This window comes from Hordeum vulgare, chromosome 5H, assembly GCF_904849725.1.
Source record: "Hordeum vulgare subsp. vulgare chromosome 5H, MorexV3_pseudomolecules_assembly, whole genome shotgun sequence".
Classification (NCBI taxonomy): Eukaryota; Viridiplantae; Streptophyta; class Magnoliopsida; order Poales; family Poaceae; genus Hordeum; species Hordeum vulgare.
Window position 1 is genome coordinate 417,222,388 of NC_058522.1, and position 24,981 is coordinate 417,247,368.

A 24,981-nucleotide genomic window follows, 5' to 3' on the forward strand; every position below is an offset into this window, starting at 1 on the left:
GAAAACCAGCGCGGGATCAATCCTATTTTGTTGAAGGAAATAAAGGCTTCAGTTAGCCGGGTAAAATCGAGCACAAATTCGAACGATTCAAGCAAACAGAAGTCAAATACGGCCTACAATACGACTTAGAACGTCAAGTCGAGAGGAAACAATGCTTACCCAGGTTTAATCCATGAATTATCTGCCGCGGATTCGACCCAATCCTCTCTACGGTCGACTGCATTCCGGGCGTCCTCACTCAACACCGCCATGTAATCCTAGATGGGGAGGTGGGCTATATCTGGCGGAGACGCGGCGTCGCCGACAAACGGAAAGGGGCATAGGGTGGAGGAAACAACTACGGTGGACGCGGCACGACGTCGGCGGAGGAGGCGGGGCGGGGCAGTGCAGTGCGGCCTGTCTAGATATGTTTCAGATTCAGACAAGCTGCCCAATACGTGTCTCCTTGCGGTCCCACCCGTCAGCAAGCAACAGTCAGACGAAGACTCGGCCCCACTCGTCAGCAATTAACGGTCAATGGACGATCAAGACGACAAACGGCCGCTATGAGCATTTGTGAGAGTTTCAGCTAAGGAAGAAGGGAAAAGTGAGCAAACGTTTGGAGCGTGGGGAAAAGTGAGCACAACTAAGGAACCAGGGGCACTAATTTAAATATCCCTTGAATATTTCATGATGGAAATGGTCATAATAAGTTACCATCTGGCTGCCACGACCCCTTGAACGACCTCTAGCTGGTATTTTATCTTCCATATTTGGCACAACAATATTATGCGCAAAACAAAAGCCCTTTGTATCTTCCAAAATCTCATCCCATCCAGAGTTCCTTATTTTCTCAACTTCCTTCAATGTAGTACCAATCAGGCCTACAGCACGCACAATATTTTGATCTTTCCTTTGCAAGCATGTTGATAGATCATTAGTCTTTCCAAGAATTCTGATCATAAGATGCATAATAAATATAAACTCAAAGCTTTCCATTTTTTCCAACAAACCTGAAGCTGTGGTCTTTTGTGTTGCATTAGTGGCATCGTCACTTAAATTCTCTAACACATGTAGGACAGATTTCCACATGTGAACAAGACGACATAAGGTTTTATGGTGAGATCCCCAACGAGTATCTCCTGGCCTTGCAAGATTAGTTTCCTGGTTCTTTCCTCTTCCAGTGAAGATATCACCAGTCTCAAGTTTGTTCAGAAGTTCATCATGCTGACTTTGCAATAGTTTATCTTTTCTATGACAAGAAGCATTAACCGTGTTGACAATCATGCTAGCATAGTTAAAGAAGTCCAAGACAGAGGAAGAACATTTAGCAACAGAAACAACCACTAGCTGCAACTGATGGGCAAAACAATGGATATAAAAGGCATATGGGTTTTCATCTAATATGTGTCTTTGCAAACCATGGAATTGTCCCCTCATATTTGATGCCCCATCATAACCTTGACCTCTCACATTAGAGATGGATAAACCAAGAGATTTTAACATACCATCCAAAGCTATCTTTAGGGAAACGGATGTCGTGTCTGGAACATGCTTCACACCAACAAACCTCTCTAGCACCTGTCCCTGATTGTTGACATGCCTACATAGGGAAATAAGAACATGATTAGCATAAATTTGAATCACTCAAAGAGTAGAAAGATAAATTTCATAGTAGCTAACCTCAAAACCAAGGCCATTTGTTCTTTGATAGATGCATCTCGTGCCTCATCAACAAGTACAACAAACTTTTTATCCCCAATGTCATCAATAATAGCTTTGGTTGTAACATTAGCAGAAGCTTTACAAATCTGTTTTTGAATTTTTGGTGCGGTCATTTGATGGTTCCGAGGAGCATTGTCAAGCAATTTTGCAGCCTTTTCATCTTTCCCTTTATACCATTTCAACATTTCAAGAAAATTCCCCCTATTGTTTGAGCGAGAAGACTCGTCATGCCCACGAAAAGCAAGAGCTTGCAATAGCAAAAACTTTGCAATGCCTATCATAATTGTCATGCGAGCTTTATATTCTTCCTCCTCCTTCTTGGTGGTTGCTGCCAACACATAATCCACACCTTGCCGCTGATTTCTGAAAGCCTCACAATATTTCCTAGCTTTATTATGAGCACTATTAATATCCTTACCAACATGAAGATCACAGGCTTCAATCCCATTCTTCCAAAAAGTAAAACCAACCCTTGTAAATGATTATGTACCAAAATTTTCTGCCCGTGGTTGCTTAAAGAGAAAACAATAGAAACAAAATGCAGTGTCATTAGCTACACTATATTCCAACCAATCATACCTTTTGAACCATTTATCCTGAAATCTCCGCATCTGGCTTCCAATTAATTTTGCAGGATATTTATGACCAACTGGTTGACATGGACCCATTACCAAATACTCTCTTCTAGCAGCATCTCTGACATTTACATCTAGCTCCGAAATCGGTTTCCGAAGTCCAGGATCCGCAATAATGTCATCTGGATTAAGCTCATCGCTCTCCTCTTGGCTGCTAGTGCTAGTGTTATCATCTTCTGGTTCTGGATTAGCAACAATGTGAGGACTAAGTTGTTGTTGTTGGGGAGGAACTGTATGTTCAGGAACCGTCCCACTACCACCAACATTCGTACCGGATTCTTGAGCACGAGAAGATTGACTCGAATTGGCAACTTGTGAAACAGACCGGAAATAAGATGATAGAGGTCTTGATGAAAAAGGATTTGCCCTCTTTGTCCCCTTCATTTTTCTGTAATCGGACGGCTAAAATTAGTTCTCTACCAGTCTACCTAATCAGGCAATCAGATATATACCAGAATTGAACTTCGGTTCTTTACAGTTCATACCTTGTTCAGTTCAGTTGTGCTGACCCCCTGGATGCGTCTACGTACTTGCAGGCGACAGCGTTCAGGTCTGGAACCAGACGAGTTCAAGACGGGGCGAGCAGTGCAGACGAGTCTCCGTCGGCGGTGGCGGCGCGATCAACTTGAGAGAGCGGCAGGCCGGCGGCCGCTGGGCGGTGACGAGATTTAGATCGGTGACGGCGGTTAGATCGCTGCCGAGAAAAAGGCAAGCATCGAGCTGACTCCCTCACGAAACGGATTGTCGATCGTACGTGGCTACGTGCTAGGAGTCGGTCCCGTAATCCCGTTTTCCTGATTGCAACGCTAGGTCGCTAGCTCTGGTGGGCTTTAGGATTAGCCCCGGTTAATCTGGCCCAAGGACACGGGCTTTAATCTATATAGGCAGGAATTTTACAAAAATATACAGAACATATATGTATACTTGGAGTGCTACGACCGGGGCTGTAGCCCGGGCTGCCCGGCACGTAGATCCGCCCGCCACTGGTTGAAAGTGTTGGCTCTCTTGACGGAAGCAGCTAGGGTTCCTGGTGGCTAGCTTGCATCAAGAAGCTCGCGTACGGAAACATCCGTATGGACTCAAATTATTCTTGCGTAAACCGAGACCGAGAGGCAGGAATGCAGTCCGCATGAGGCGTCGTTGTCTCGTTTCAGAAGGGAAAGAAAGAAACTCTGCACGAAAATCACACTGAATAATAACTAGACGTAGAGCGTGGGCCTGTTTGCGCAAGGGTTTACCCTCTGGCGTGTGGGGACATAGGGGGGGGAAGTGACCAGGGCAAGGCAGGCAGGCAGGCAGAGACCACTTCAAGCGAGCCGCGACGCCATGATTGGTCCCCCGGGATAGTCAAGATCTACTCGAGCCAGCCCATCCGCTGGCCATAGCCTTTGGCGATACCGAGCGATCCGGGCCGTGCTTGCTCCGATGGCCATGGACATGGAGCGAGACTAGTCATGCTCAGCTCAGTCAGAGAGGGAGGAATGACGCGGCCCTCCACTGCTCACGGGTCATGTTGTGGCTGTCAGGCAGGGGATGGCCACGCAGGGCCTGCGCGTCATCTCATCTCCGGCTTTGGTGCTTCCACAGTCTGAGTCCACACGGGGTGGGACGCGCCGCACCTCACGGATTTCGTGCGGATGATACTACTGTGCTGTCACTGCCTGCCCCTGCGCGCGTACGGTACGGCCTGAATTCAGTGCTCGGTTCCGTGCGGGCTTCGCCGGAAGGAAACCTTTGCGCCCTTTCTTTTTTATTAGGTAACAGCACCCATATCCTACAACTTGCACACAATGTGATGGTTTGATTCTGGAACTTGTAAAGTGCACATATTTCATCCTAGAACTTGCTCCTCTTGTGCAGTTTTAGTCCACAACGAATCACAGCGCGCCAAGTGAACAGAGTGGGGCAGTGTTGGTTGTTTTATAAAGTAGCCCTTCCATTTGTCAGTTATTAATCAACACCCAGACCGTTTCAAATAGCACCTGAATTAATTAAAGCCCCTCCTCTCTCTGCTTACTTACCCCTAGTGGCATCACACTCCCGTCGCTGCCCCTCTCACACTCCCGTCGCTGCCCCTCTCTGTTTTTTTTCTTCCCTCAGCCTCTGTGTTGTTCTTCTCCCCAAGAAGGTCCGCGCGTGCACCAATGGTATCCTGGAGCGAGGGATCATACTCCTCCTCGGACAGCGACATCAGCAGCCCGGTTAGCTCATGTTCTTCTCCTCCTCCTTCATTTAGGGTTTGCACATTGGGGATTTCCTCACCAGATTCTATTTTAGGCTCCTCCATGCATTTTATGCGTGGAATGGACAGGCCTAGCTACAGATCTAAGTGCTAGATGTGAACATGAAGCCATTTGTGAGAAATATGTTGCCTTTCAGTCAGTGGATAGTGGCAGAAGGTTCTTAGGTTGTGCACAAAAGGTTAGTGGATTATCAGATCTACACAAATTTTCTATACTCTGCTTGTTCAAAACTTGTTTATGTAGCTGAGATGTACAGCTTGCGCACAAAATGTTTTCATGTAACCTTGTTCATAATGAATCAGGTTTTATCTATCTTAGTAATGTGCAAAAGATGTTATTCCTAAATATGAATTCAGATAGCAAAATGTCAGATAACAGAATGTTAATTATTCACATAGTGAATCAGGTTTTTTGTCTTAGTAACAGAATGTTTATCTATCTTAGTAATAGTCAGAATGTTTAATTCATATAAGTTAGAGAAAGATCTTTCACATAAGTTATTCAGATAATTCAGATAATGTTTAAGCCACCTTATTCAAATAACTGAAATGTCTTTCTTTTTTGTATTCCGTAGGAAGGACCTAAATGTGGATATGTGGAGTGGGTTGACCCAGAGTGGCCTCCTCAGTTGAAGACTACACTGGGTAGGCTGTGGGACATGTATGAAGATGAGAACAAGATTAGGCTTTCTCATAATCTTGCAAATGCAGAAGGAATTTTTAAGGTGCTGAAAGAGAAGGAGAAGATGGAAAAAGATCTAAGGTTTTTCAAGCTTGATTTTGCTAAGATGGTAGCTGACAAAGAGCAAGCATTGGCTCAGGTAGGAAACAAACAGATTGCTCTTAGTGACCTAAAGGAAGAGTTAGAGAAGAAGAAGATTTCAGACAAATCTGCCACAAATATTCATCAAGTATTTAGGGCTAAGGCAGAGAAAGAGCTTGAGCTGATTAAGCAAGAGCTTGAGCTCATGAATCAGGAGAGGGGAAAACAATGAAAGAGAGGGATGAGGTAATGCAAGAGATGGACAAAGTGATGCAAGAGAGGGATGAGTTGAAGAAAGAGAAAAAGAAATTAGAGTACATGATTGGTGACCTATTCAAGCATAAGGAAGAGACAAAATCAAAGATAAGGAAGGTCAGGGAGATATTAGATGAATTTCAGTGATGAATGGATGTATTATTTGTTGAGACCTTAGTAATGTTGGCTTATTTGGTGAACCTATATCATGTAACTGTGATATTAGATGAATTTGATCAATTCCAACAGCACTAAGAAGAACTCCTTTGAATCTTGTTTTCATGTGACAACCATCAATAAATAGAATGGGTCTACAACCTTTTAGCCACCCTCTCTTACATGCATCATATGACCAGTACAATGTTTTCAAACATTTCCTGCCCAATGGAAATTTTATATCTTTCACCAGTGTAGTTGTCAGAAGAAATGTAGAGCTAGGGTTTTTGCTCCTTAACTCATGGCCACAATCCCATAGCCTACTAAACTGTTCTTCCTCATCACCATGGACCTGCTTAAGTGCTTGTGTTCTAGCCCTAGCTAACTTCCATCTGTTAGGAGTAACATTAAACTCCTTAGTTATTTTCCTTGCAAATGTTTCAAGTGACATCTTATGGTCATCTCTGAATTCTTCAATGAATGTCTTGCACAGGAATGTAGCTGTCAAATCCTTTAACTTCCATTTTTTTGACACAAATGCAATGGATTCAATGCCTTGATCACAAATCCTCCAGTCCTGTTATCATTGCCAACCTTGACCATCCATGGGCACCCTGGCTGACAAATTGCCTCTAACCTTATCCTGTCATTCTTCACCTTCCTAATTTGCACTCTGTTTCTTATTGCATATGTAGTTAAAGCTTTTCTCATCTCAACCACATCAGCAAATACCATACCCACAGTAAAAACAGGGCATTTCATGTCCACCTTTGCATTGAATGTTGTGAACTTGTACTTAAGTTGTTCTTGTTGTTCAATGGAGAGGTTCAGATCTTCATCTTCAAGTAAATAGTTAGGCTCAACATCTTCCACATCTGGCTCAGCTTCTTCATCAACATCATAGTCAATGTTGTCTTCATACAGATCATCATCTCCATCATGAATGTCATAATCACTATCATTCATATCTGATTCTTCCAACAACACAACATCAGTCAGCAAAGGATGGGCAGCATCATTCAGCAAGTTTGAGTCTGCAAAAGCATCAGTCAGCAAGTTTTGCTCTGCACCTACATCATTCAGCAAGTTTGGCTCTGCACCAGAATCTAACAGTAAGTTTGGCTCTGCACCAGCTTCAGTCAGTAAGTTTGGCTCTGCACCAGCATCAGTCAGTAAGTTTGGCTCTGCACCTTCAGTAAGCACATGTGTGTGTACAACATCAGTAACAAGATTTGTAGCGTCATTAAGAAAATTGTGTGCTTCTGTGCTAGCTTCTGCAACCTCTGAAATTGGATTATCAACATTCAAACAAATGATGGTGCCTGAATTGCTTGCATCAACAGAACAGTTGGCCACTCTAACAGGGCTTTGAAATGATGGCTCCTTCAATATCAAATCTTGCCTGAAATTACTAATGAAATCTGAATGGTCAACCATTATTACAAGAACTTTATGATTAGCACTAGCTCTGATCACTTGCTCCAGATCCTCATCACCTGTAATTCTCACCAGGCCATCACATATTTTCTTGTTAGGCAAGCACCAGTAGATGATGTGCTGATTCTTAGGATATCCCAACCAGTTTAGGTGCTCTTCTAGTAATGCATAACTGAAGTTGCCATTATCTAAATAGTCCAGCACCTCCACAGAAGAGTTGTAATACTCAAGTTCACTTACTGCTTCTAGGAAAATGCCACCATGCTCAATTTCCAGTGTGAAAAAAGGAGTGCAAACACTTTTTCCCATTAATGAATCACACACTGCATCCAAACAGGGCAAAATTCAGTTAAAACTAGAGGATGTGTTCAGTTCACCATTCAGGATGCAACAACTCTTCTTCTCACCAGATCTAACAAAAAATGAAACACACAACAACACAACAACAGCTGCCTGCCTAAATACCCTAACCTAAATCCATAATCAGATGTACAACATATGTTACACAACAACTCTTCTTCTCACCAGAGAATAGCATGAATCAGATGTACAGCAGCATATGTTATACTAAGCTAAGCATGCATCAGCAGCACCAACATCAGCAAACCAGAGAGAGAGGAGTAGATAACGAGGGAGAAGAGACCTACCGTAATCTGGGGGGTACACAGAGTGCGTCCGGACGAGGTGTGTCGACGCAGGCGGTTCCCGGCCGCCGAAGAACTCCGGCGACGCCATGACCCGAAGATAAGCTGCCGCGCGCGAGGAAGCAGAGGGAAAGAACAGGGAGGAAAAGGGGGCGCACGAGGGAGAAGAATGAAAGAACAGAGAGGAAGCACCGGCCGCACGAGGGAGAAAGAGACACTGCTCTCGTCGTTCCAACAGTAGTTACTAGGGTTATTAAATGCAGGTGTTTCTCAGATAGCAACAACACACTAATAACTGACAAATGGAAGGGCCACTTTGCAAAACCACCAACAATGCCCCCACTCTGTCCACTTGGCGCGCTGTGATTCGCTGTGGACTAAAACTGCACAAGAGAAGCAAGTTGTAGGATCAAATAGGTTCACTTTGCAAGTTTTAGGATCAAACCATCACATTGTGTGCAAGTTCTAGGATCCCCGGTGCTATTACCTCTTCTTTTTTGCCTTTCATTTCTAGAGAATAGAGGACCTATGACGAGAGGCGATTCACCCAAGGGTTTCGGCAAAGCTCCGCTGCTAGTACCGTACTGCGTATTTATGAGAGCCTTTTTCTTTGCAAAAAATGACTCAGACCCATAATGTAACTCCATCATAAGAAAGTATAAAACACCCTAAACAAAATAGAAATTGTATCGAGATTCTAGATCATCAAACGACTACTATCGTCGTCAGAACAACCCGCCGACGTGTCGATGTCGCTCCCATATCGAAGTCGGTCTATGAAACCCTTAAATCGATCTAAAAAACTTGACACCAAATCACATCGTCACATACGCATGCCAAGATACCCTAACCTTGCTGCTTCGAGGAGCTGACAGGAATCTGTGATGCCCCATCGTCTAATCGTCCCAACGGACGAACTTAATTAAGGACGTTTGGAGCCCAGAAGACTAACTCGAAAACGCTCCGTCATTAGTTCCAGCGTCGTACATGCAAATATAAAAACCTTAATATATCCATTAGCCGAAACTGAACTAGCATGGTTCTACTCCCCATCATCGGCCGATGAAGCGGCAGATAGAGGGGAGGCAAATCCATGAGCTCGTCGACGGAGATCGAGGGGAGGAAGGCTTTATCATAGTCGCATATCGGTTATTTGTGGTAACTCCACCCCACCCATCTCAAACATAGTGCCAAGCAACAAGCCACGCAACCGTAGGTCTAGCCAAATGAGCGAGCATTTCCCATTGTACATTGTTATTAGAAACTGAGAAGAAGAAAAGTACTACTAGATCGAGTGCCATGGCATTCGACGTAGGTGCCTAGCCACCTCTAGGGGCTTGTGTTGAGTCTAGGGCCCTGCGGAGCATGAGCCGTTGCAGCTTTCTCCGTATTTAAACATCGACACGCTTGGTGAGGACCGCACAGGAGCTCGAGATGGAATGGTACGTATGTTACCATGTTTGTTAATGATATGTTTTATCTTGAAGCAGAGAGAGTTATGAAAATGCTTAGATCGATTGCGGCAGTAAAACCAATGAGTACCAATGAGGTTAACGAGCTCGGGATCCATGCTTTATAATGTTTACGCGAAGATCTAGTACCCAATAGTGTGCTCGGAAATGAAGTGGTGGAGGTAAAGGAGCATGCGGCATCTCTACAACCACATGAAGGCTTGCATTTGGTTAAGAGGGAGACTTTGGAAGTAGGGAAGCGTGATGCTTATCTACAACACAATGGCTTAATACATGCCATCAGTCATGCGGACTCGGAGGTTGTGTTGGAGAAGCCCAAATGTGTGTGGAAAATAAAGGTGTAACCTCTCTCTATGGTGCATCGCAATGGGAGGATCAAGAAAAAAAATCATGACGAGAAATAAGAGGCATCTTCTGGAATAGTAGAGGTCTTGTGGACTTGATTAAAAGAAAAGGTTCTTGGCGGAAACATCCGAAGAGCAAAAACTAGACTTTATCACGATACTCCAGTCAGGTAGAGATAATTTTACTCTGCAATTTCTCGAAACTATATCAGGTGGTTCAAATTTTGACTAACATTGTCTAGCACCTCACGGAAGATCTGGCGGGATCCTACTCGGACTAAATTGCGAAACTCTAGATGTGAGCAATGTATTTATGGGTGGCTTTGCTGTTAAATTTCACGTGAGGTCGAAACTTGATGGTTTCACATGGACTCTGGTTGCACCATATCGTGCAGCACGGCCAGAGTTCAAACCTGACTTCTGGGCAGATCTTGTGAGGATTTGCGGGAATGAGAGGTTGCCAGTTTTGGTGGGCGGTGATTTCAATATTATTAGACAGCGAGAGAAGAAAAACAATGATAACTTTGATGGGAGGTGGTATTTTATGCTTAATGCGATCATTGAGAGTCTAGACCTGAGAGAGAGATATCTCATAGGCACACAATACCTTGGGGAACAACTTGGATAATCCAAGTTGGATCGAGTTCTTTCTAGTGCGGAATGGGAACAAAAATATCCTCTCGTAACGGAGTGAGCATTGCAAAGGAGGTATCATATCATACTCCTACCTTGGTGACTCTCGGGAGGTGACTCGTGTAGGCAACAATAATGTTTTCTCCTTTGAATTGTCATGAGTTTGTATAGGAATGCTTCCTCAAGTTGATATCTAGGGAGTGGGCTATGGAAAACTAAGGTCATTCAGATATTGAGAAATGGCAATATGAGATTAAACCATTTACGACAGTTCCCGCGGGGTTAGGCAAAGAATCGAAGTGGTATTAACAAAGTGGAAAAGGAGATACTTCTCACTCTAGTTGATGATTTAGATCTGAAAGTCAGGGCCAATGTGCTAGGCACAAGTGATCGCATGGCTAAAAGAGAGAAGCTCCAGGAACTTCTTAGAGAAGAGGAGATGAAATGGGCTCTCACAGCGAAGGTCGGATAAGTGATTTAGGGAGATAATAATACTCAATTTTTCCATATGACTATGAATGGAGAACAAAGAAAAAAAGATTCATACAATTGGAGCAGAATGGGGGAACAGTTGTAGGGCACGAGAACCTAAAATTGTATACCTCGGAATTCTATAAAAACTCTTTGGGGCACCGGAGGATAATTTTATGTCGCCTGATGAGCAAATGACTGCTAATATGACTCACCTAGGGACCGACAAGAACGAGATTATGTCGGCTCCCTTCACTCAGAAGGAGGTATTAGAGGCTATAGCACAAATGAAAATAACAAGGCACGGGCACGAGATGGTTTTCCAACTGAATTCTATAAGAAGCGTTGGGGGACCTTCTTCCTATGTTTCATGGTTTGTTCTTTGGTCAACTATAATTGTTTCACCTTAATGTTGGAATGATTACGCTATTGTCAAAGAAGGAGGAGGTCGTCCGCATTGAGTAGTTTGGACTAATATGTCTACTTAATGTAGGCTTCAAATGTTTACAAAGGTTGGCCCAAATCAACTCACACAGATTGCACATTCTGTCATGCAGCCAGCACAGACGACATCATGTGAGGATGACATATTCTAGAGGGGATAGTCGCTGTGCATGAAACTTTGGATGAAATTCGCCCGAAGAAACTAGATGAAGTTGTCTTCGAGGTGGATTTTGAGAAGACATACGACAAAGTAAAATGGCCAGTTGTGCAACGGGCATTACGTATGAAAGGTTTTGATAAAGCCTCGAGGAAGCACGTCGAATCTTTCATATCAAAATGCGATGGTGGAATAAAGGTTAATGACAACATTAACCATTATTTCCAGACGCATAAAGGACAAAGATAGGGGGGCCTGATGTCCCCTATTATGTTTAATATCGTGATCGATATGTTGGCAGTTCTCGTTGGTCGGGCCAAGGAGGAAGGCCAAGTAGGTGGACAAATCCATCATTTAGTGGATGCTCGGGTTTCCATCCTGCAATACACTGACGATAATGTTACTTTTATGGAACACGATATGGTGAAGGCAAGGAATATGAAGTTGGTTTTATGTCTTTTCGAACAACTGTTGGGTTTGAAAATCAATTTCAACAATAGTGAATTATTCTGATTTAGGCATGCCAAAAATATATATAATTATAGACAGTTGTTTGGCTGTGAGTTGGGAGCTCTCCCATTTAGATATCTGGGGATATCAATTCATCACCGAAAGCTAACCTTATTGGGTGTGAGTATGTCGATGTTCCTTTTGTCTTTCTTTGAAGTACTTGTTGGGCTAAAGAATATATTAGAGTTTTATTGATCATGGTTTTTCTAACAAAGTGATGAGAAAAAAATCTAAATACAAGTTGGGCAAATGGGACATAATCTGTAGGCCGAAGGACAAGGGAGCCTTGGGAATGAAAACCTTGCGGTCAAGAACATGTGCCTACTTAGCAAATGATTGTACAAACTATCGATGGAGAATGAGGGAGTGTGGATACAATAACGGCACAACCAAATAATGCACCGTTTTGGAAGGGGTTGATGTGTACGAAGGTAGCCTATTTCAATAGGACCAAATTCATTGTTGGGAACGGTAATGGCCAGGGGATAAGCCGCCGTCCATTTTGTACTCTATCCTTCTAGTATAATATTGTACAGCGAAAAGAGGCATTTGTTAGTATAATTTTAGGACCAGTTCCTTTAAACATTCAGTCTAGAAGATCATTTGTGGCTTGTGGGTGAACGGTGGGATAGGTGGCTACATCTGGTGCGTATATTGATGGAGATCAACCTATACTAGAGATTGTCGATATTAGAGGTATTCTTAGCAAAGACAATTATGTTGATTTGGTCAATACTGGACCAATCCCAAAATCGCTACATATCTGAAAAATTAAGGTGCCCCTAAAGATAAAAGTTTTTATATGATTTCTTCACAAAAAAGTGATCTTGACTAAAGACAATCTGCCAAAACATCATTAGGACGGTAGCAAACGGTGTTGTTTTTGTGATCTTGATGAATGGATTCAACATTTGTTCATTCAGTATACACTGACCAGATTACTGTGACCCACGTGATCTTTAATGTTAGCCTACCTAATAACATAGATACTTTATTTAGGACTTGGCTTAATGGGGCGGAGTCTACATTAGGGACTGATCGAAGTGTGCACATTACTTTGAGAAACGGCGTCATTTTTAACACACATAACATTATCAACTTCTTTAATTTGTACATGGTCTTCACTCAGTCGTTTGGAACCAAGAAGCATATATTTATGGGTACATCCATTGGAATATAATAGCACGAAATATTTACAATCGATTTGAATAACGATTCAACAGTATGATAAATGTATAAGCATCTCGTTTTTTTTTGTCGGTTGTGGCCTTCTATCTTTTATTTTATTTTCAAGATTTTGTATTGTATTTCATATAGTATTTTTAAAAACCTTTTTAATAATATAATCACATGCATCAGCACCATGCAGAGGCCGGGCGGGGACATTCCTCCTTTCAAACAAATCTTAATGGGGTGGATCCAAGCTGCCATTGAGGCGCTCACGGGCCGCGTCAAACTCCAGCCCAGCGGCAGCGGCAGAGCTGGCTACTGATGCATCATGATAACGATAAACACTCGTACTCCCTCCGTTTTTAAATGTAAGACATAGTATAGAATTTACTATGAACTAAATACGAAACAAGATGAATGAATCCATATTCTAAAATATGACTATATATATTTGTATGTAGTTTATAATAAAGTTTATAAAAGATCTTATATTTAGAAACTGAAGGAGCAGTTCGTAAGCAGTGCCGCTAGCGTGCATGCATGCCATTGCCAACTGCGAGGACGCACGAACAGAACTCACGTCGACGATCCGTCAGAGGGCGGGCGCCATTTCAGCAAGAAACCATGTACGTGCACCTCCCCCTCCTGCTGCGGCCCTGCCCTCCTTCAATGGCATGGCCCCCTTGCGACTGAGGACTGACTGCATATGGACATGGCATCCAACAAAAGGAGCTCCGCACTCCACGGCCCTTCTCTCCCCCCATTGAATGAACTACAGACAACAGATGGCGCAGGCAGTGCAGCGCGTTGACCGGTCACCGGCGAGACGGACTTAAGCTCGCACCTGCGCAGCATGTCATTCTAGTGTGGTGAGGTGCCCCCGCTCCTGCCGCCGCAGGGAAATGGCATGGATTTCCTGCGCACTTGCCCTCCCTCCTGGATATATGAATCACAAAGGGCCAGTTCTTTAAGGTCAATTTCAGAGAATTACTGTCCATGAATGAGAATAACAAAAAAATTCAAATCTGCTCCAGGAATTATTAGCTTAGACTTATAATGCAATCTAGAATTGCCGAAACTTGGCAATTCTGGCAATTTTGTCAAGTCCCTAAAAAAAAGGTTCAGTTCAAACTATTGCCCCTGTTGTAAACGCATATTACAACCAGAATGCCACTCCTACCTTACCCCGCACTTCTCGCTCCCTCCCATCGCGCTGGCCCCTCCCCTCTCACACTTTGGTCGCTCCCGACAGCGACGCCGCCAGCCTCGTCGGATTCGACCGCGGTTCGTCCCCAGACCGACCGCCCCTTCCTGCGGGCTGCCGTACGCGCCATACGCTCCTTCCCGCCGGCCCGCCGACGGCTCCCTTCACCCGTTCGCCGTCTGGTCGGGCCTCGCTCCCGCCTGCAGTCCGCTCCGTCCTTCGGCCGCCGTCCGCTCCGTCGTCTTGGCCAGCCTCCAGCCATCCGCCCGCCCATCGAGCATCCCTTCTGCATCAGGTGAGCTCCAAACAAGAAGATGAGGAATTTGAAACAGGAATCATTTCAATCTAGAGGCATTTAAAACATTTTAACAGACAACTCATACAACAATTACATGAAATCACAGGAAAAAACTGGACTAATAATTCTGTGGCCACACAATTCTGTGGGCAGTTTTTAGAATTATGATTTTGGAAAATTACAAGTATGCGAGGATCTGACGACCTGCCGCATGAGAAACTTATATACTACTATATTAAACCGGCTAAGGTAGGGGCTTCCTCATTTTTTTTTATTTTTTAAGGGCTTTGTGAATTTGACATGTGTCAGCTAATGAATAGTACCATGAATAGTAATTGCACTCATTAATTAATGGTGTGCGGTAATCTTACTCAGTTATCAGGTGTAAACTGTAATTACGGATGAATAGTATTTGATGCACCAGTACTTCGCGCGAAGAACGTTTTTAAAAAAATACAAACATTTTTTTCTATGTATAGTAATACCTGTTAATATAGTTTCATATGAGTAATATTTTCAAAAAAATACAAACATTTGTTAGAAAATAAACCTGAGATTTTACATATCAAAGAAAAAAGACCTTTATAGGTTTATGCTCACTTTGAAACAACATCTGAGAAACTCAGTTAACAAAAATGGGCCCAAATTAGCTTTTTTCCTCTTTTTTTCTCCCATTAATGATTTACGTGTTTAACACATGTTTATTCAAGCGGGCACTGTACATAATTTCTAAAAGATTGATCTGCGTTCCATTTTACCTTCGGTGCATTCATGATTTTACATGGTGGTTTGCTATCGGCTTTTGTTGTTGAACGGTCTGATTGATTCACAGTTTATGTTTATGTGTAGTGCTCTTGAATTTTATGTTTTTTTATGCTAGCATTTTATCTTTTCTTGGCTTATTTACTGCTTGGATGCGTCTAGAAAACATCTAGATGGAACATAGTTATCGCATATCTAAATGACTAAATCAACAATAGAAAGTAAAAAAAACAATACCCACATGAATCTCCATGTAAGATCAATGATATAGGACTTAGATGTGTGATACTTATCTTACATCTATGACAAGGTTACTTGGATCTAGGCCATGTTGCTTTGTTTTACCTACATTGAGGCATTTTCTAAGCACCCGCCCCTTCCCAACTCCTCTCTATAAAAAATTCCTCCAGAAGATGCTCTCTCACAGGCTATCTTTTAGATTCCTGGTTGGTAGAAAAAACAAAGAAATCACATCAGCGGCGGCGATGAAAAGATGAGGGCGGAGCAGCGGCAGTGCAACAGAAACACCACAACCTCTCCAGTCTCCACCACATCATACCCCTCAACTTCTAGCGGATGTGTCACCGACGATCTTACCTACTAATAAAGCAAATAGTGCTTCTAACGTACGTCATCCAAATTGCCCTTAAAGTTGACTAAAATTACCCATCAATGCCACTTACAAGTCATAAAAACATTTCAAACAGGAAAATCTCCGGACTGGCCGGCCCATGTAGGTACCTCCTATATTACGCTCTCGGCGTTGGAAAAAGATGAAGCACACCTGTTTGGGCCGGCCCATGCGTGGGCGCCTGTTTTTTTAGTTTAGTTTTTTATTTTTCTTTTCAGTTCCATTTTGTTTTTCTACTTTAAATAATTTAGAACTTCAAACAACTTTTCTCAATTTTAAGAAACTGAGAATTTCGAAATAAAATATTCAAAAAAACATATTTTTTTTAGAATTCAAAAACTACTCACGAGTTTTGAAAAATGTTTGCATATAAAAAAAGTTTAAACTTTGAGAAAATGTCCATAAAATAAAAAATTCAACGATTTTAAACAAAAATCCGTGTAAAAATCTAAAAACAGTTCGTGCCTCTGTTTTTAGTCTCATTTTTTATTTATATTTTTCTATTCCATTTTTTAGTTTAAATAATTTAGAGCTTTGAAAAACTTTTGCAATTTATAAAACTGGGAATTTTGAAATAAAAGTTTGAAGAAAATATAAAATGTTTGTGAATTCAAAAAATGCTCAGGATTTTTGTAAAATTATTCGCATATTCAAAAAAATGTTCATAATTTTGTGAACAATGTTGGTGAAAACAATAAAAGTCCATGATTTTGAAAAAAAGTTTGTGTGTTATTTTTTGAGTGCAATTGTAAAAAATGTTTGCTAATTCAAAAAATGTTCATGCATTTCAAAAAATGTCCTAAAATTTTAAAGATATAATATGATCAGCATCATTGAAGATTATAATTGTTTTTCTCCCGTTGCAATGCACATCTCTAAAGGAGTTCGACCAACAAGATGAATGGATGGACACACTTACACGGGTTCTCAAGTGGCGCGGCGTGCCGACGGTCTTCCATCCGCTATACTACTACTGCTGACTTACAGTGGCAATGGTGAAGGCAAAGCAAGTATTCCTGCCACACGTGGCAAAAAACTAGCGAAACTTTTTTCAAGCAACTACTGTCAGTGCCAGGTGCCAACCATCATCAGAGATTCAGAGGACACCCAAGACACGTTGATCATGATTCAGAGAAGAAACGGATCAGGATCGGGCCGGCCTTCATCAAGTTCAGAGCAAAAGTGAAATCAACTTCATGCGTTTAACGGGCTCGGCATCGGACTAACGCGGCTAGTCTAGAATCTATCAGGATTCAAGTCTCCACTCAAACATCGAAGCTACTACAGGTACAACAAACAGCTGCCACAACAGAGACACAAGAGTGACAAAGGAAATCAAATCAGCGCTAATAATCTCCGGTCCACTCCTTCCAGTCCTTGTCGATGTTCTTCTCAGCCCACGCGATGGCGGCGCGAGCCGCCTGAGGCGCGCCGGGGAGGCCCCTCTCTTTGATCTCGCCCTTCATGTCCAGGAACGGGTGAACCAGGAGCGTCCCGGGTCCGCAGTACTCATGTTGCAAGAACGTGCCCAAGACCTGGAAATCAGAATCACGTCTCAGAGATTTCGTCTATCGGACTAGCTGTCTAGCTGAAAACGTAGTGCGGTGCTATCATATCTAACATTGAACTGTCGCCTGCATAAGCAACTGCATCAGTGTGACAGGCTTGACTTGAAGGTCCTTGTAATTGTAAGCCTAACTTATGCTAAACAGAAGATTGGCAGAAATAATAGCATGTGAACATACAGTGAGAGAGCTAAGCGAGGCTGCGAGTTGTAACTAACTGATGACAAACTGACAACTGACAAGACTAATGGACAACGGCCGTCCTCATGTTTACTTTGCATACATTGCAAGGTGCTCTGGACCTGCAGTTTCTACTCCCAACCAATTGTAACATTACTATCTGAAGATAAAGATGCTTCGTACCAACACTTACGAACTTTGGGTATTTGAGCTACTTTGCTGGTCTCTAACAATGAATGCAAGCGTCTATTTGAACCATCATGCAAAGGTTTAGCTTCTTAAGAACAGAGACAATGATTCTCTAAATGTTCACTCCCCGGCTAGTTCTTGGCATCAGCTCTGCGCATTAATTTCCAGACCACAGATGTTTTATCAGTGTCAATTCTATCTGGTCTACACTTTCTCAGGCCATCATTGACGCAATACCAAATTCCTAACCTAAATCACGCTTCAATCTAAGAACCCTCCGACATAAGCTCTGATGAACGCAGGCAGTTACAGCAAAAACTGCGTATACCACCCACCCAAGAATGCCGAAATGCTAGTAGCAGAACGAGAGCAAGTTAACCGTGGATGCTGGGGAACGTGCCTCGGTGCAGACGTCGACGATGTCCTCCACGTGCTCCCCGAAGTAGTCCTCCTTCTTCTGCTCCAGCCGCCACGTCATGTGCTCCCTGAATTTGCTCGTCTCCTGTTGGGAGACAACAGAGGAGACGCCGCACGAAATCGGTCACACACAATACAAGAGAAGGAAACGGGAGCGGCGTCCCGAGAAGAAGATGCAGGGGGGGAAGGGAGGCAGGGTGTCGCTGACCTGCTCGGCGAACTCGGGGATGGGGTCCGGGAATTTGTAGTCCTCGAAGGCGGCGTTCTTGGCGCGGCGGCGCACGACCCTGGCCGGCCCCGGCGGGCGGCTGCGCAGGCGGAGGTGCCCGCTCGGCCGCGTGGAGGGGGCGGGCTTGCTCGGACGTGGGGAAGATGAGATGGGGAGGATAATGGGGTTCAAGGCCGCCGACGCCGCCCACACCCTCGTCGCCATCGCCGCTCGCCTCCGGGGTTTTACGGTCGTCTCCTCCTCCTCTCTCCTTATCGGTTCCAGACGGACTTGGTTTCCAAATTTCCGACTGGGCAGAGCCTTTACTTGTGTGGGATTTTCGGCTGGGGGCGCCGCGCAGCCGCCCGATTCGAGGAGGGAAGGCTAGGATTTGGGAGGGGATGGAGTAACACGCTTAACGCTAACCTTTCACGTATATAACAAATTTAATTGCCTGATGCTTGTGTTCAAGCAGCTTGAGTTCAAGTTATTATGTGCTGATCCAAGCAGAAATTTTGGTTACCCTTCCCCACAAAACTCGCAATTTACCATCCAGTTCAAATATCGCACTCTAGATATATCACACAGTGAATCTAATTATAGCATGTAGAGCAATTTACTCTCATCGCTGCTGCTCAGACGCACAAACGGACAGACCCCAGATGACATAAAACAGCAGACATCAAGGGGCACCATCAAAGATCCGAGGTCGACAATTTATTGAAACTCCTCGAAGAAATGAAACCTTCCATTTGTGCAACAAGTAGGCATTGAAAATAGAAAGCGACTCCCAAATAAGGTCAACCTAGTTTGCTTTATTTTACATGACATAAGATCGACAGGAGGCTCAAAAGAGTGCTGGTAAAATGCCAGTTTATGAGATGAATCACTTTCTGGCAGATCTAAGGGGCTCACACCGACTGCGCTTTCCTTCATTGGGTGCTTGTTGCCAGTGCAACGATCTCATAGCTGCAGGCTGCCGAACAAAACAAAACAAACAGCAGTCAGTGTAACTGTCAAGTAGATCACCCATAATCAGATGCAACAACAGGTGCCACCACAATCTACAAGGCCGATGAAATAAAGCACATATTTCAATATTTGTTCGATGCCGGAAAAGGTCAACTAAGTACTACATGCCTCTGTAAACATATATAAGACATTTTAGGTTGTCTTATACATGTTTAAGGGGGGATAGCATTGTGTGCTACACAAGATTTCTCTTCAGAGGTTGAGAGATTCAGTTTCAAACCTACTGCCTACCGTAATGAAGAACATGTTTCTAAACTTCAAGGATTATGTGCAGTCTGCCGGTATGAAAAAGACAACTGTATTCAGACCTACTGCACACTTCAAGACAAAGCATGCCCTGAAAATTGGTGAGATGAATAAGTAACTTTCCTTTTCACATGGTCAGTTACTACGGCCATGCCAGGGCGGCTAACAGCAATACATAGAACCAGAGATACAAGGAAAATGTGTCTTAAAAAAAGCACATCATCTTCAAAGTTCCATAGCAATTGTTAGTTACAAGAATACATTGTCAAACCGAAACAAATAGACTTCAAGTTATGAGTTATTTTCAAATGGCAACTCAGCACTCAAGAAAATAATGATATACTCCCTCCGTCCCAAAATTCTTGTCTTAGATTTGTCTAGGTATGAATGTATCTAGTCACGTTTTGGTATTTGGATACATCCATTTTACAAGAATACATATTCAAAGTTCCATAGCAATTGTTAGTTACAAGAATACATCATCAAACCCAAACAAATAGACTTCAAGTTATTAGTTATTTTCTCAGCACTCAAGAAAATAATGATATACGAGTACAATACATTCCATGGTCAGTAGAAGTACTGCAGCCAGAAAATAAGCTAGAGTGTAATGAATAACAGAGGGATGGGTTGCCAGAATTCATATAGAAAAAATAGCTACCATATGGAGTTGCCGACTTTACTACACTAGAAAAAATAGCTACATGTGCAACAGCACAGACTATATCTGTGGTGCTACAAAACTAACCAATGAAGCATACTACCATTTGCCCTACATTATCGAACCCAACTACAAATTTAGTTTAGAAAGTAGAGAGATACTACCCACGTCAACTAAATGCCTATATCATAAAATGAGGACAGAACTAACATGATAACAGGCATATAACATTACACAGGTGGTCAACATCCAATTACAAACTGGATCATTAATTATTGCACAGTACAATCCTTAAAGAGAGAAGCCTAATACACAAGAATAAGAAGTGGTCTTAAAGATCCAAAAGTATGATAACATACCAGCAAAGACAACGAGAGTGAGAACATTCCCGATTTTCGAGACCCGTTTCACACTGTTCTTGTATGATTTGAACCTCTTCAAAGCAACATCTTCCTCTAAAAGCTGCAAGTGATGAAGAGTCAAAACCATGCTAACAAGAAACTAGCACAAAGTAAAAGTAATAAACTAAACACCACTTCGCAAGTTGCTGTTGACTTGTACTCCCTCCGTCCCAAAATAAGTGTCGCAAACTTAACACTAAATTAGTACAAATTTTGTACTAGACCAACGACACTTATTTTGGGACAGATGGAGTAGTATAGAATCTAATAACAGTAACTGCATGGAGTCTTGCTTGTACAACTAGCCTTTACCTAAAGGGCAGTTTGCAACAAAGAAATAAGATGCTTATATGAAACCTCTAGTACCAAAAATGTCAGAAACACTAAACTACGGTAACAAAACACCATGGCAGCGATACAAAACACTGAAGATCAGCAAACAACGGCGTTACGCTGATCTATTCTGAGGATATATGATGCCCCTCTGTGCGAACAAGGATATGCAGGACAAGATGACTACTGCATCATTCAACTAGACATAAGGCACATATTTGTATATCTTGCCTGTGCATTACAGCACACAGTGTGCAGCTAGTATGCATAAACGTCAGTTACAGATCTCTTATCAGGATCATGATAAGCACCATCATTAAGTACGACCACTGCAGTTCGTAAACCTAACTAGAAAAATCCAGTCCCCACACCGCACCTGACCTTTACGCCAATCACTCTGAATGAAGCTGAATACTATCACCCATAACGCATAGCAAGAAAAATTCCCTAACCGGTAATCACAACATCTCGCCAGTACCAAATCAGATCGAATCCATGCGTTTCGTGGTTGCGCGCGGATCAGAACGACAGGCGCGATCTGCGCCTCCGGACAGAGGAACCGCGGCGTGGAAGGGTAACCGCATACGATCTAGCGATCGAATCGACGGAGCGAAAAGAGAACTGTAGGGGGGAGGAGAGGGCTGACCGCTTTTTCGCGTGCGCCGAGCTCGACGTGGTACCCGCGGCGGGGCTGGATGTGGGTCGGCGGCGGCGGGGATCGGAGGTGGGAGCGGAGGGAGGAGAGGAAGCCGTGCTGAGCCATGGCGGGGGCGCAGGGGGGAGAGAGGGGGGGGGGGGGGGGGGGGGCACACGGCAGCTCGAGGAGAATGGCGAAGGTGGAGAGAGATTGGAGAAGGGCCAAAGGGCAGAGCTGTGCTACTTTCTCGATTTGGCCCCTGTGTATATCGCAGTTTTTCTTTGAACAGAAAGAATGAGGCCCGGTTCTTTTGTTGGATTCTCACAAAAATCTTGAGAATCGACGTCCTTTTACATTCTATCAGAATTGGGTCTGAAACTCCTTGCTTCCAAAAAAAAATAGGAAGAAAAAAACTTGCTTTATATAGAAGCTTTCGATCAATTCATAATTCATCATGGAAATACAAATAAAACTAGAGGTGATACAAATAACAACGAGGTCTATGGTCACCTAGCAATGATTATAAGGACTAAAACGAGTCAAAGACGTACCACCGTCATCGTCACCAAAGTCAAACAAATCTTGTTTAGGGCACCTGAGCAACAACCATTGTTAATGAAAAGAGATATAGATCGTAAAGATCAAACCTGTAAACATCCAAATGAGGGACCAAATTCAAATAGATTCAGTGAAGACTAACAGTGATCGATTCCTGCGATATTCAATGAAGACGCCGCTGGTAGGAGGAGAAAAGCCTTATGTGTTTTCTATGATAAGAAAAAACAGACTCTTGCTAAGAGTATTATTTTTTACAGGAAAATCAAAAATGAAACTAACAATATAGGACCACAATAAATATTACGGATAGGTTTATCATACTTTGGGTAATTATTTTAGGTTGGTTTCACGGATTTATTTATTTGGAAAAGTTTGGGTCATATATTAATATATTAATCATCACGGGTACGAACACAAACTTACACAAAATGAAAAATATATCCATTTGGGGGGAGGGTGTCGAAGTCTTCTTTCTTCTGCATTCCGTGATGGTGCGCCATGAGCAAAGCTCGTTGTCGTCTACGGGCATCCATCTTGACACATCAAACTTGTTTAAATCCAAAAGCTTATAGAAGCAACAACCTAAAACTCATTCATGTAGGCCAATGGACACCGGCGGCGGTGATGTGCATAGAATATCGCCCTGGAAAAAGAAGTCAAATACTACAAAGACCACGAGCGTCAGCCATCGTCGCGACACTACGACCAAGACGAAAAAGGCTTACGTCCAAATATGAAAGAATTGACGTAGAGCATGCATCCTAGATCCAACACCAACAACGAGAGTCATCACATAGTAGAAATATCTAGAGGGGCCTTATTCGCTGCCACCATCGCCACTACGAGAGTCGAAGCCACGAATAAACAAAATCCTAAACTGAAAAAACATGAACTATTAGGCGAGACAGGATTCCATGGTTTTGTAGGACCAATTAAATGGCTAGAGGAGGTGTGAATAGACTACTAAGCAAAAAGGGTCTCTTTTCGTAAATTTTAGTTTCCTTGACAATCTTGTGATGTTCTAGTAGTCTATCAAGCATCCTACACATGCAAGTCTACAAAAGTATAGGCAACAGAAAAGTAAAGATATACGAGTGCAAGTAACAAGGTGGAGTTAGAGACATGCAAACACGAGTTGGCTCGGTGAATATTTTTCCCGTGGATCGGATAGTTAACTCTATCTTACATCCATGTTGATGGATGCTTTGCTCCACTAAAGATATAAGATCACAAGGATCTCGGTTGCGAGGTTTCACTAAGGAACAAGTCCATGAAGGACAATCATTCATGAAGGGTCCACAATGGTGCAACCACCTATGCCACCATGGCCTACACACATGAAGGATTAGCCCCACTAAGGATAAATTTGTCCTTTGCAAATTTCTTGGTTTTTTCACAATCTTGAAGACTTCCAAGCACCTAGACAATCTAGGGGATGCACACACTCCAAAAGTAATAATATGACACTACCTCGTAATGAACCTCTTTACTCTTGTGCTTTAAAAGATAACCTTATCAACACCGAGACTCTCAAAAAATGGCTTTTGGACCACAGAAGTAAGAGTTAAAAGCAAAGAGGGATTGAATCTCAAATGATTGACTTGGATGGTTGCAGTAGAAAACCCTTTAAAGTCAACACAAGAAGATGGAGTTCTCTCTTTGAACATATGGTGGGAGTGGAGTTTGCTTTGAGTGAACATATGAGATACGTGGGGTATAAATAGGTTGCACCAGAAATATGAGCATTAGACACTTCTTAACACAACTTGGAAGCTCTGGAGCGATCAACTCAAAGGCTTTGACCTGTACAAAATGTGACAACTTTCAGATAGCCCGGTCAGTTCAAACGGGAAGTATTCAAAGGCTCCAAGGCAACCACCTTGGAAGTGTCACATTCTCTATAACCACTTTAGAAACTCTGAGCGGGCATTGTTCATAAATTTCGAGAGGGCAGCCGAAGGTTTGCCAAGTGCATTGGTGGTTTCAAATGAAATGGTTGGCAGATCCTGCGTGCGAGGGTTTGCAATCAAGATGAACTAATCGACTCGACTGGAAGAGTGTGGCAGCTACGAAAGGTGTGAAAGTTGGGTAGATATATTGGATGACATTTGGAGGCTTTTGAGCCCTATGAACTCAATGTGATCTTGGACCACTAAAATCAAAATGAAGAATCCTTAACTTTGCCGACACTTGTCTTCGTGATAATATGTGAGAGTCACCTTTCATTTTTGTTGTTGCGGTCACATGAAAATTTCCTGAGATAGCTAGATAAAGCATTAATTCCTTGAGATACGTTGATATTAATTACTGAAATCCATCGACGGAATCAGATGCACCTGCACAAACCCTAGTGATAGAGGCGAAGGTGTCCCGTCTTTCGATGAGATGTAACAATCGTTTTTGGTGGAGTAGACTTTGATGACCCGACTATGAACGTGCAAGGACGGCGTGCCTTAGCAATATCTAAACCAATTCCGAGAGGTTATTGACCACGCCGGATCACGATCAACTTGACCACAAAGGTCTATTTCCTGCACGCAATCGAAGAACAAGCAAGAATCTAGAATTGCAATCTGGATATTGCGAATATAAGTGGAACGCTTTATTGATGAAAGTGGGGTT

The 24,981-nt window shown here is 42.9% G+C and overlaps 2 protein-coding genes across 2 annotated transcripts; both read right to left on the reverse strand.

Annotated features, from left to right (window-relative positions):
* Window positions 1-17,102: 17,102 nt before the first annotated feature.
* Window positions 17,103-18,791, reverse strand: LOC123395810 (protein PLASTID REDOX INSENSITIVE 2, chloroplastic). The gene is made up of 3 exons (XM_045090845.1): window positions 18,492-18,791; window positions 18,267-18,368; window positions 17,103-17,467 (listed from the first exon to the last, which is right to left on the reverse strand). Exons 1-3 carry the CDS (start codon window positions 18,714-18,716, stop codon window positions 17,279-17,281), a joined length of 516 nt encoding a protein of 171 aa, XP_044946780.1. The 5' UTR covers window positions 18,717-18,791; the 3' UTR covers window positions 17,103-17,278.
* Window positions 18,792-19,191: 400 nt separating this feature from the next.
* LOC123395811 (succinate dehydrogenase subunit 7, mitochondrial-like) lies at window positions 19,192-22,020 on the reverse strand. The gene is made up of 3 exons (XM_045090846.1): window positions 21,811-22,020; window positions 20,790-20,892; window positions 19,192-19,467 (listed from the first exon to the last, which is right to left on the reverse strand). The coding sequence occupies exons 1-3, from the start codon at window positions 21,925-21,927 to the stop codon at window positions 19,424-19,426; spliced, it is 264 nt and encodes an 87-aa protein (XP_044946781.1). The 5' UTR covers window positions 21,928-22,020; the 3' UTR covers window positions 19,192-19,423.
* Window positions 22,021-24,981: the final 2,961 nt, after the last annotated feature.

What these genes read in the sequence shown, in the direction of transcription:
- LOC123395810 (XM_045090845.1), bottom strand. Translation starts at nt 18,716, where the DNA reads ATGGCGACGAGGGTGTGGGCGGCGTCGGCGGCCTTGAACCCCATTATC. An exon ending in TCCCCGAGTTCGCCGAGCAG is followed by an intron (nt 18,369 to 18,491) that starts GTCAGCGACACC and finishes GTCTCCCAACAG; the next exon opens with GAGACGAGCAAATTCAGGGA. An exon ending in TCGTCGACGTCTGCACCGAG is followed by an intron (nt 17,468 to 18,266) that starts GCACGTTCCCCA and finishes TCTGATTTCCAG; the next exon opens with GTCTTGGGCACGTTCTTGCA.
- LOC123395811 (XM_045090846.1), bottom strand. Translation starts at nt 21,927, where the DNA reads ATGGCTCAGCACGGCTTCCTCTCCTCCCTCCGCTCCCACCTCCGATCC. An exon ending in TCGGCGCACGCGAAAAAGCG is followed by an intron (nt 20,893 to 21,810) that starts GTCAGCCCTCTC and finishes CATCACTTGCAG; the next exon opens with CTTTTAGAGGAAGATGTTGC. An exon ending in CACTCTCGTTGTCTTTGCTG is followed by an intron (nt 19,468 to 20,789) that starts GTATGTTATCAT and finishes TTTGTTCGGCAG; the next exon opens with CCTGCAGCTATGAGATCGTT.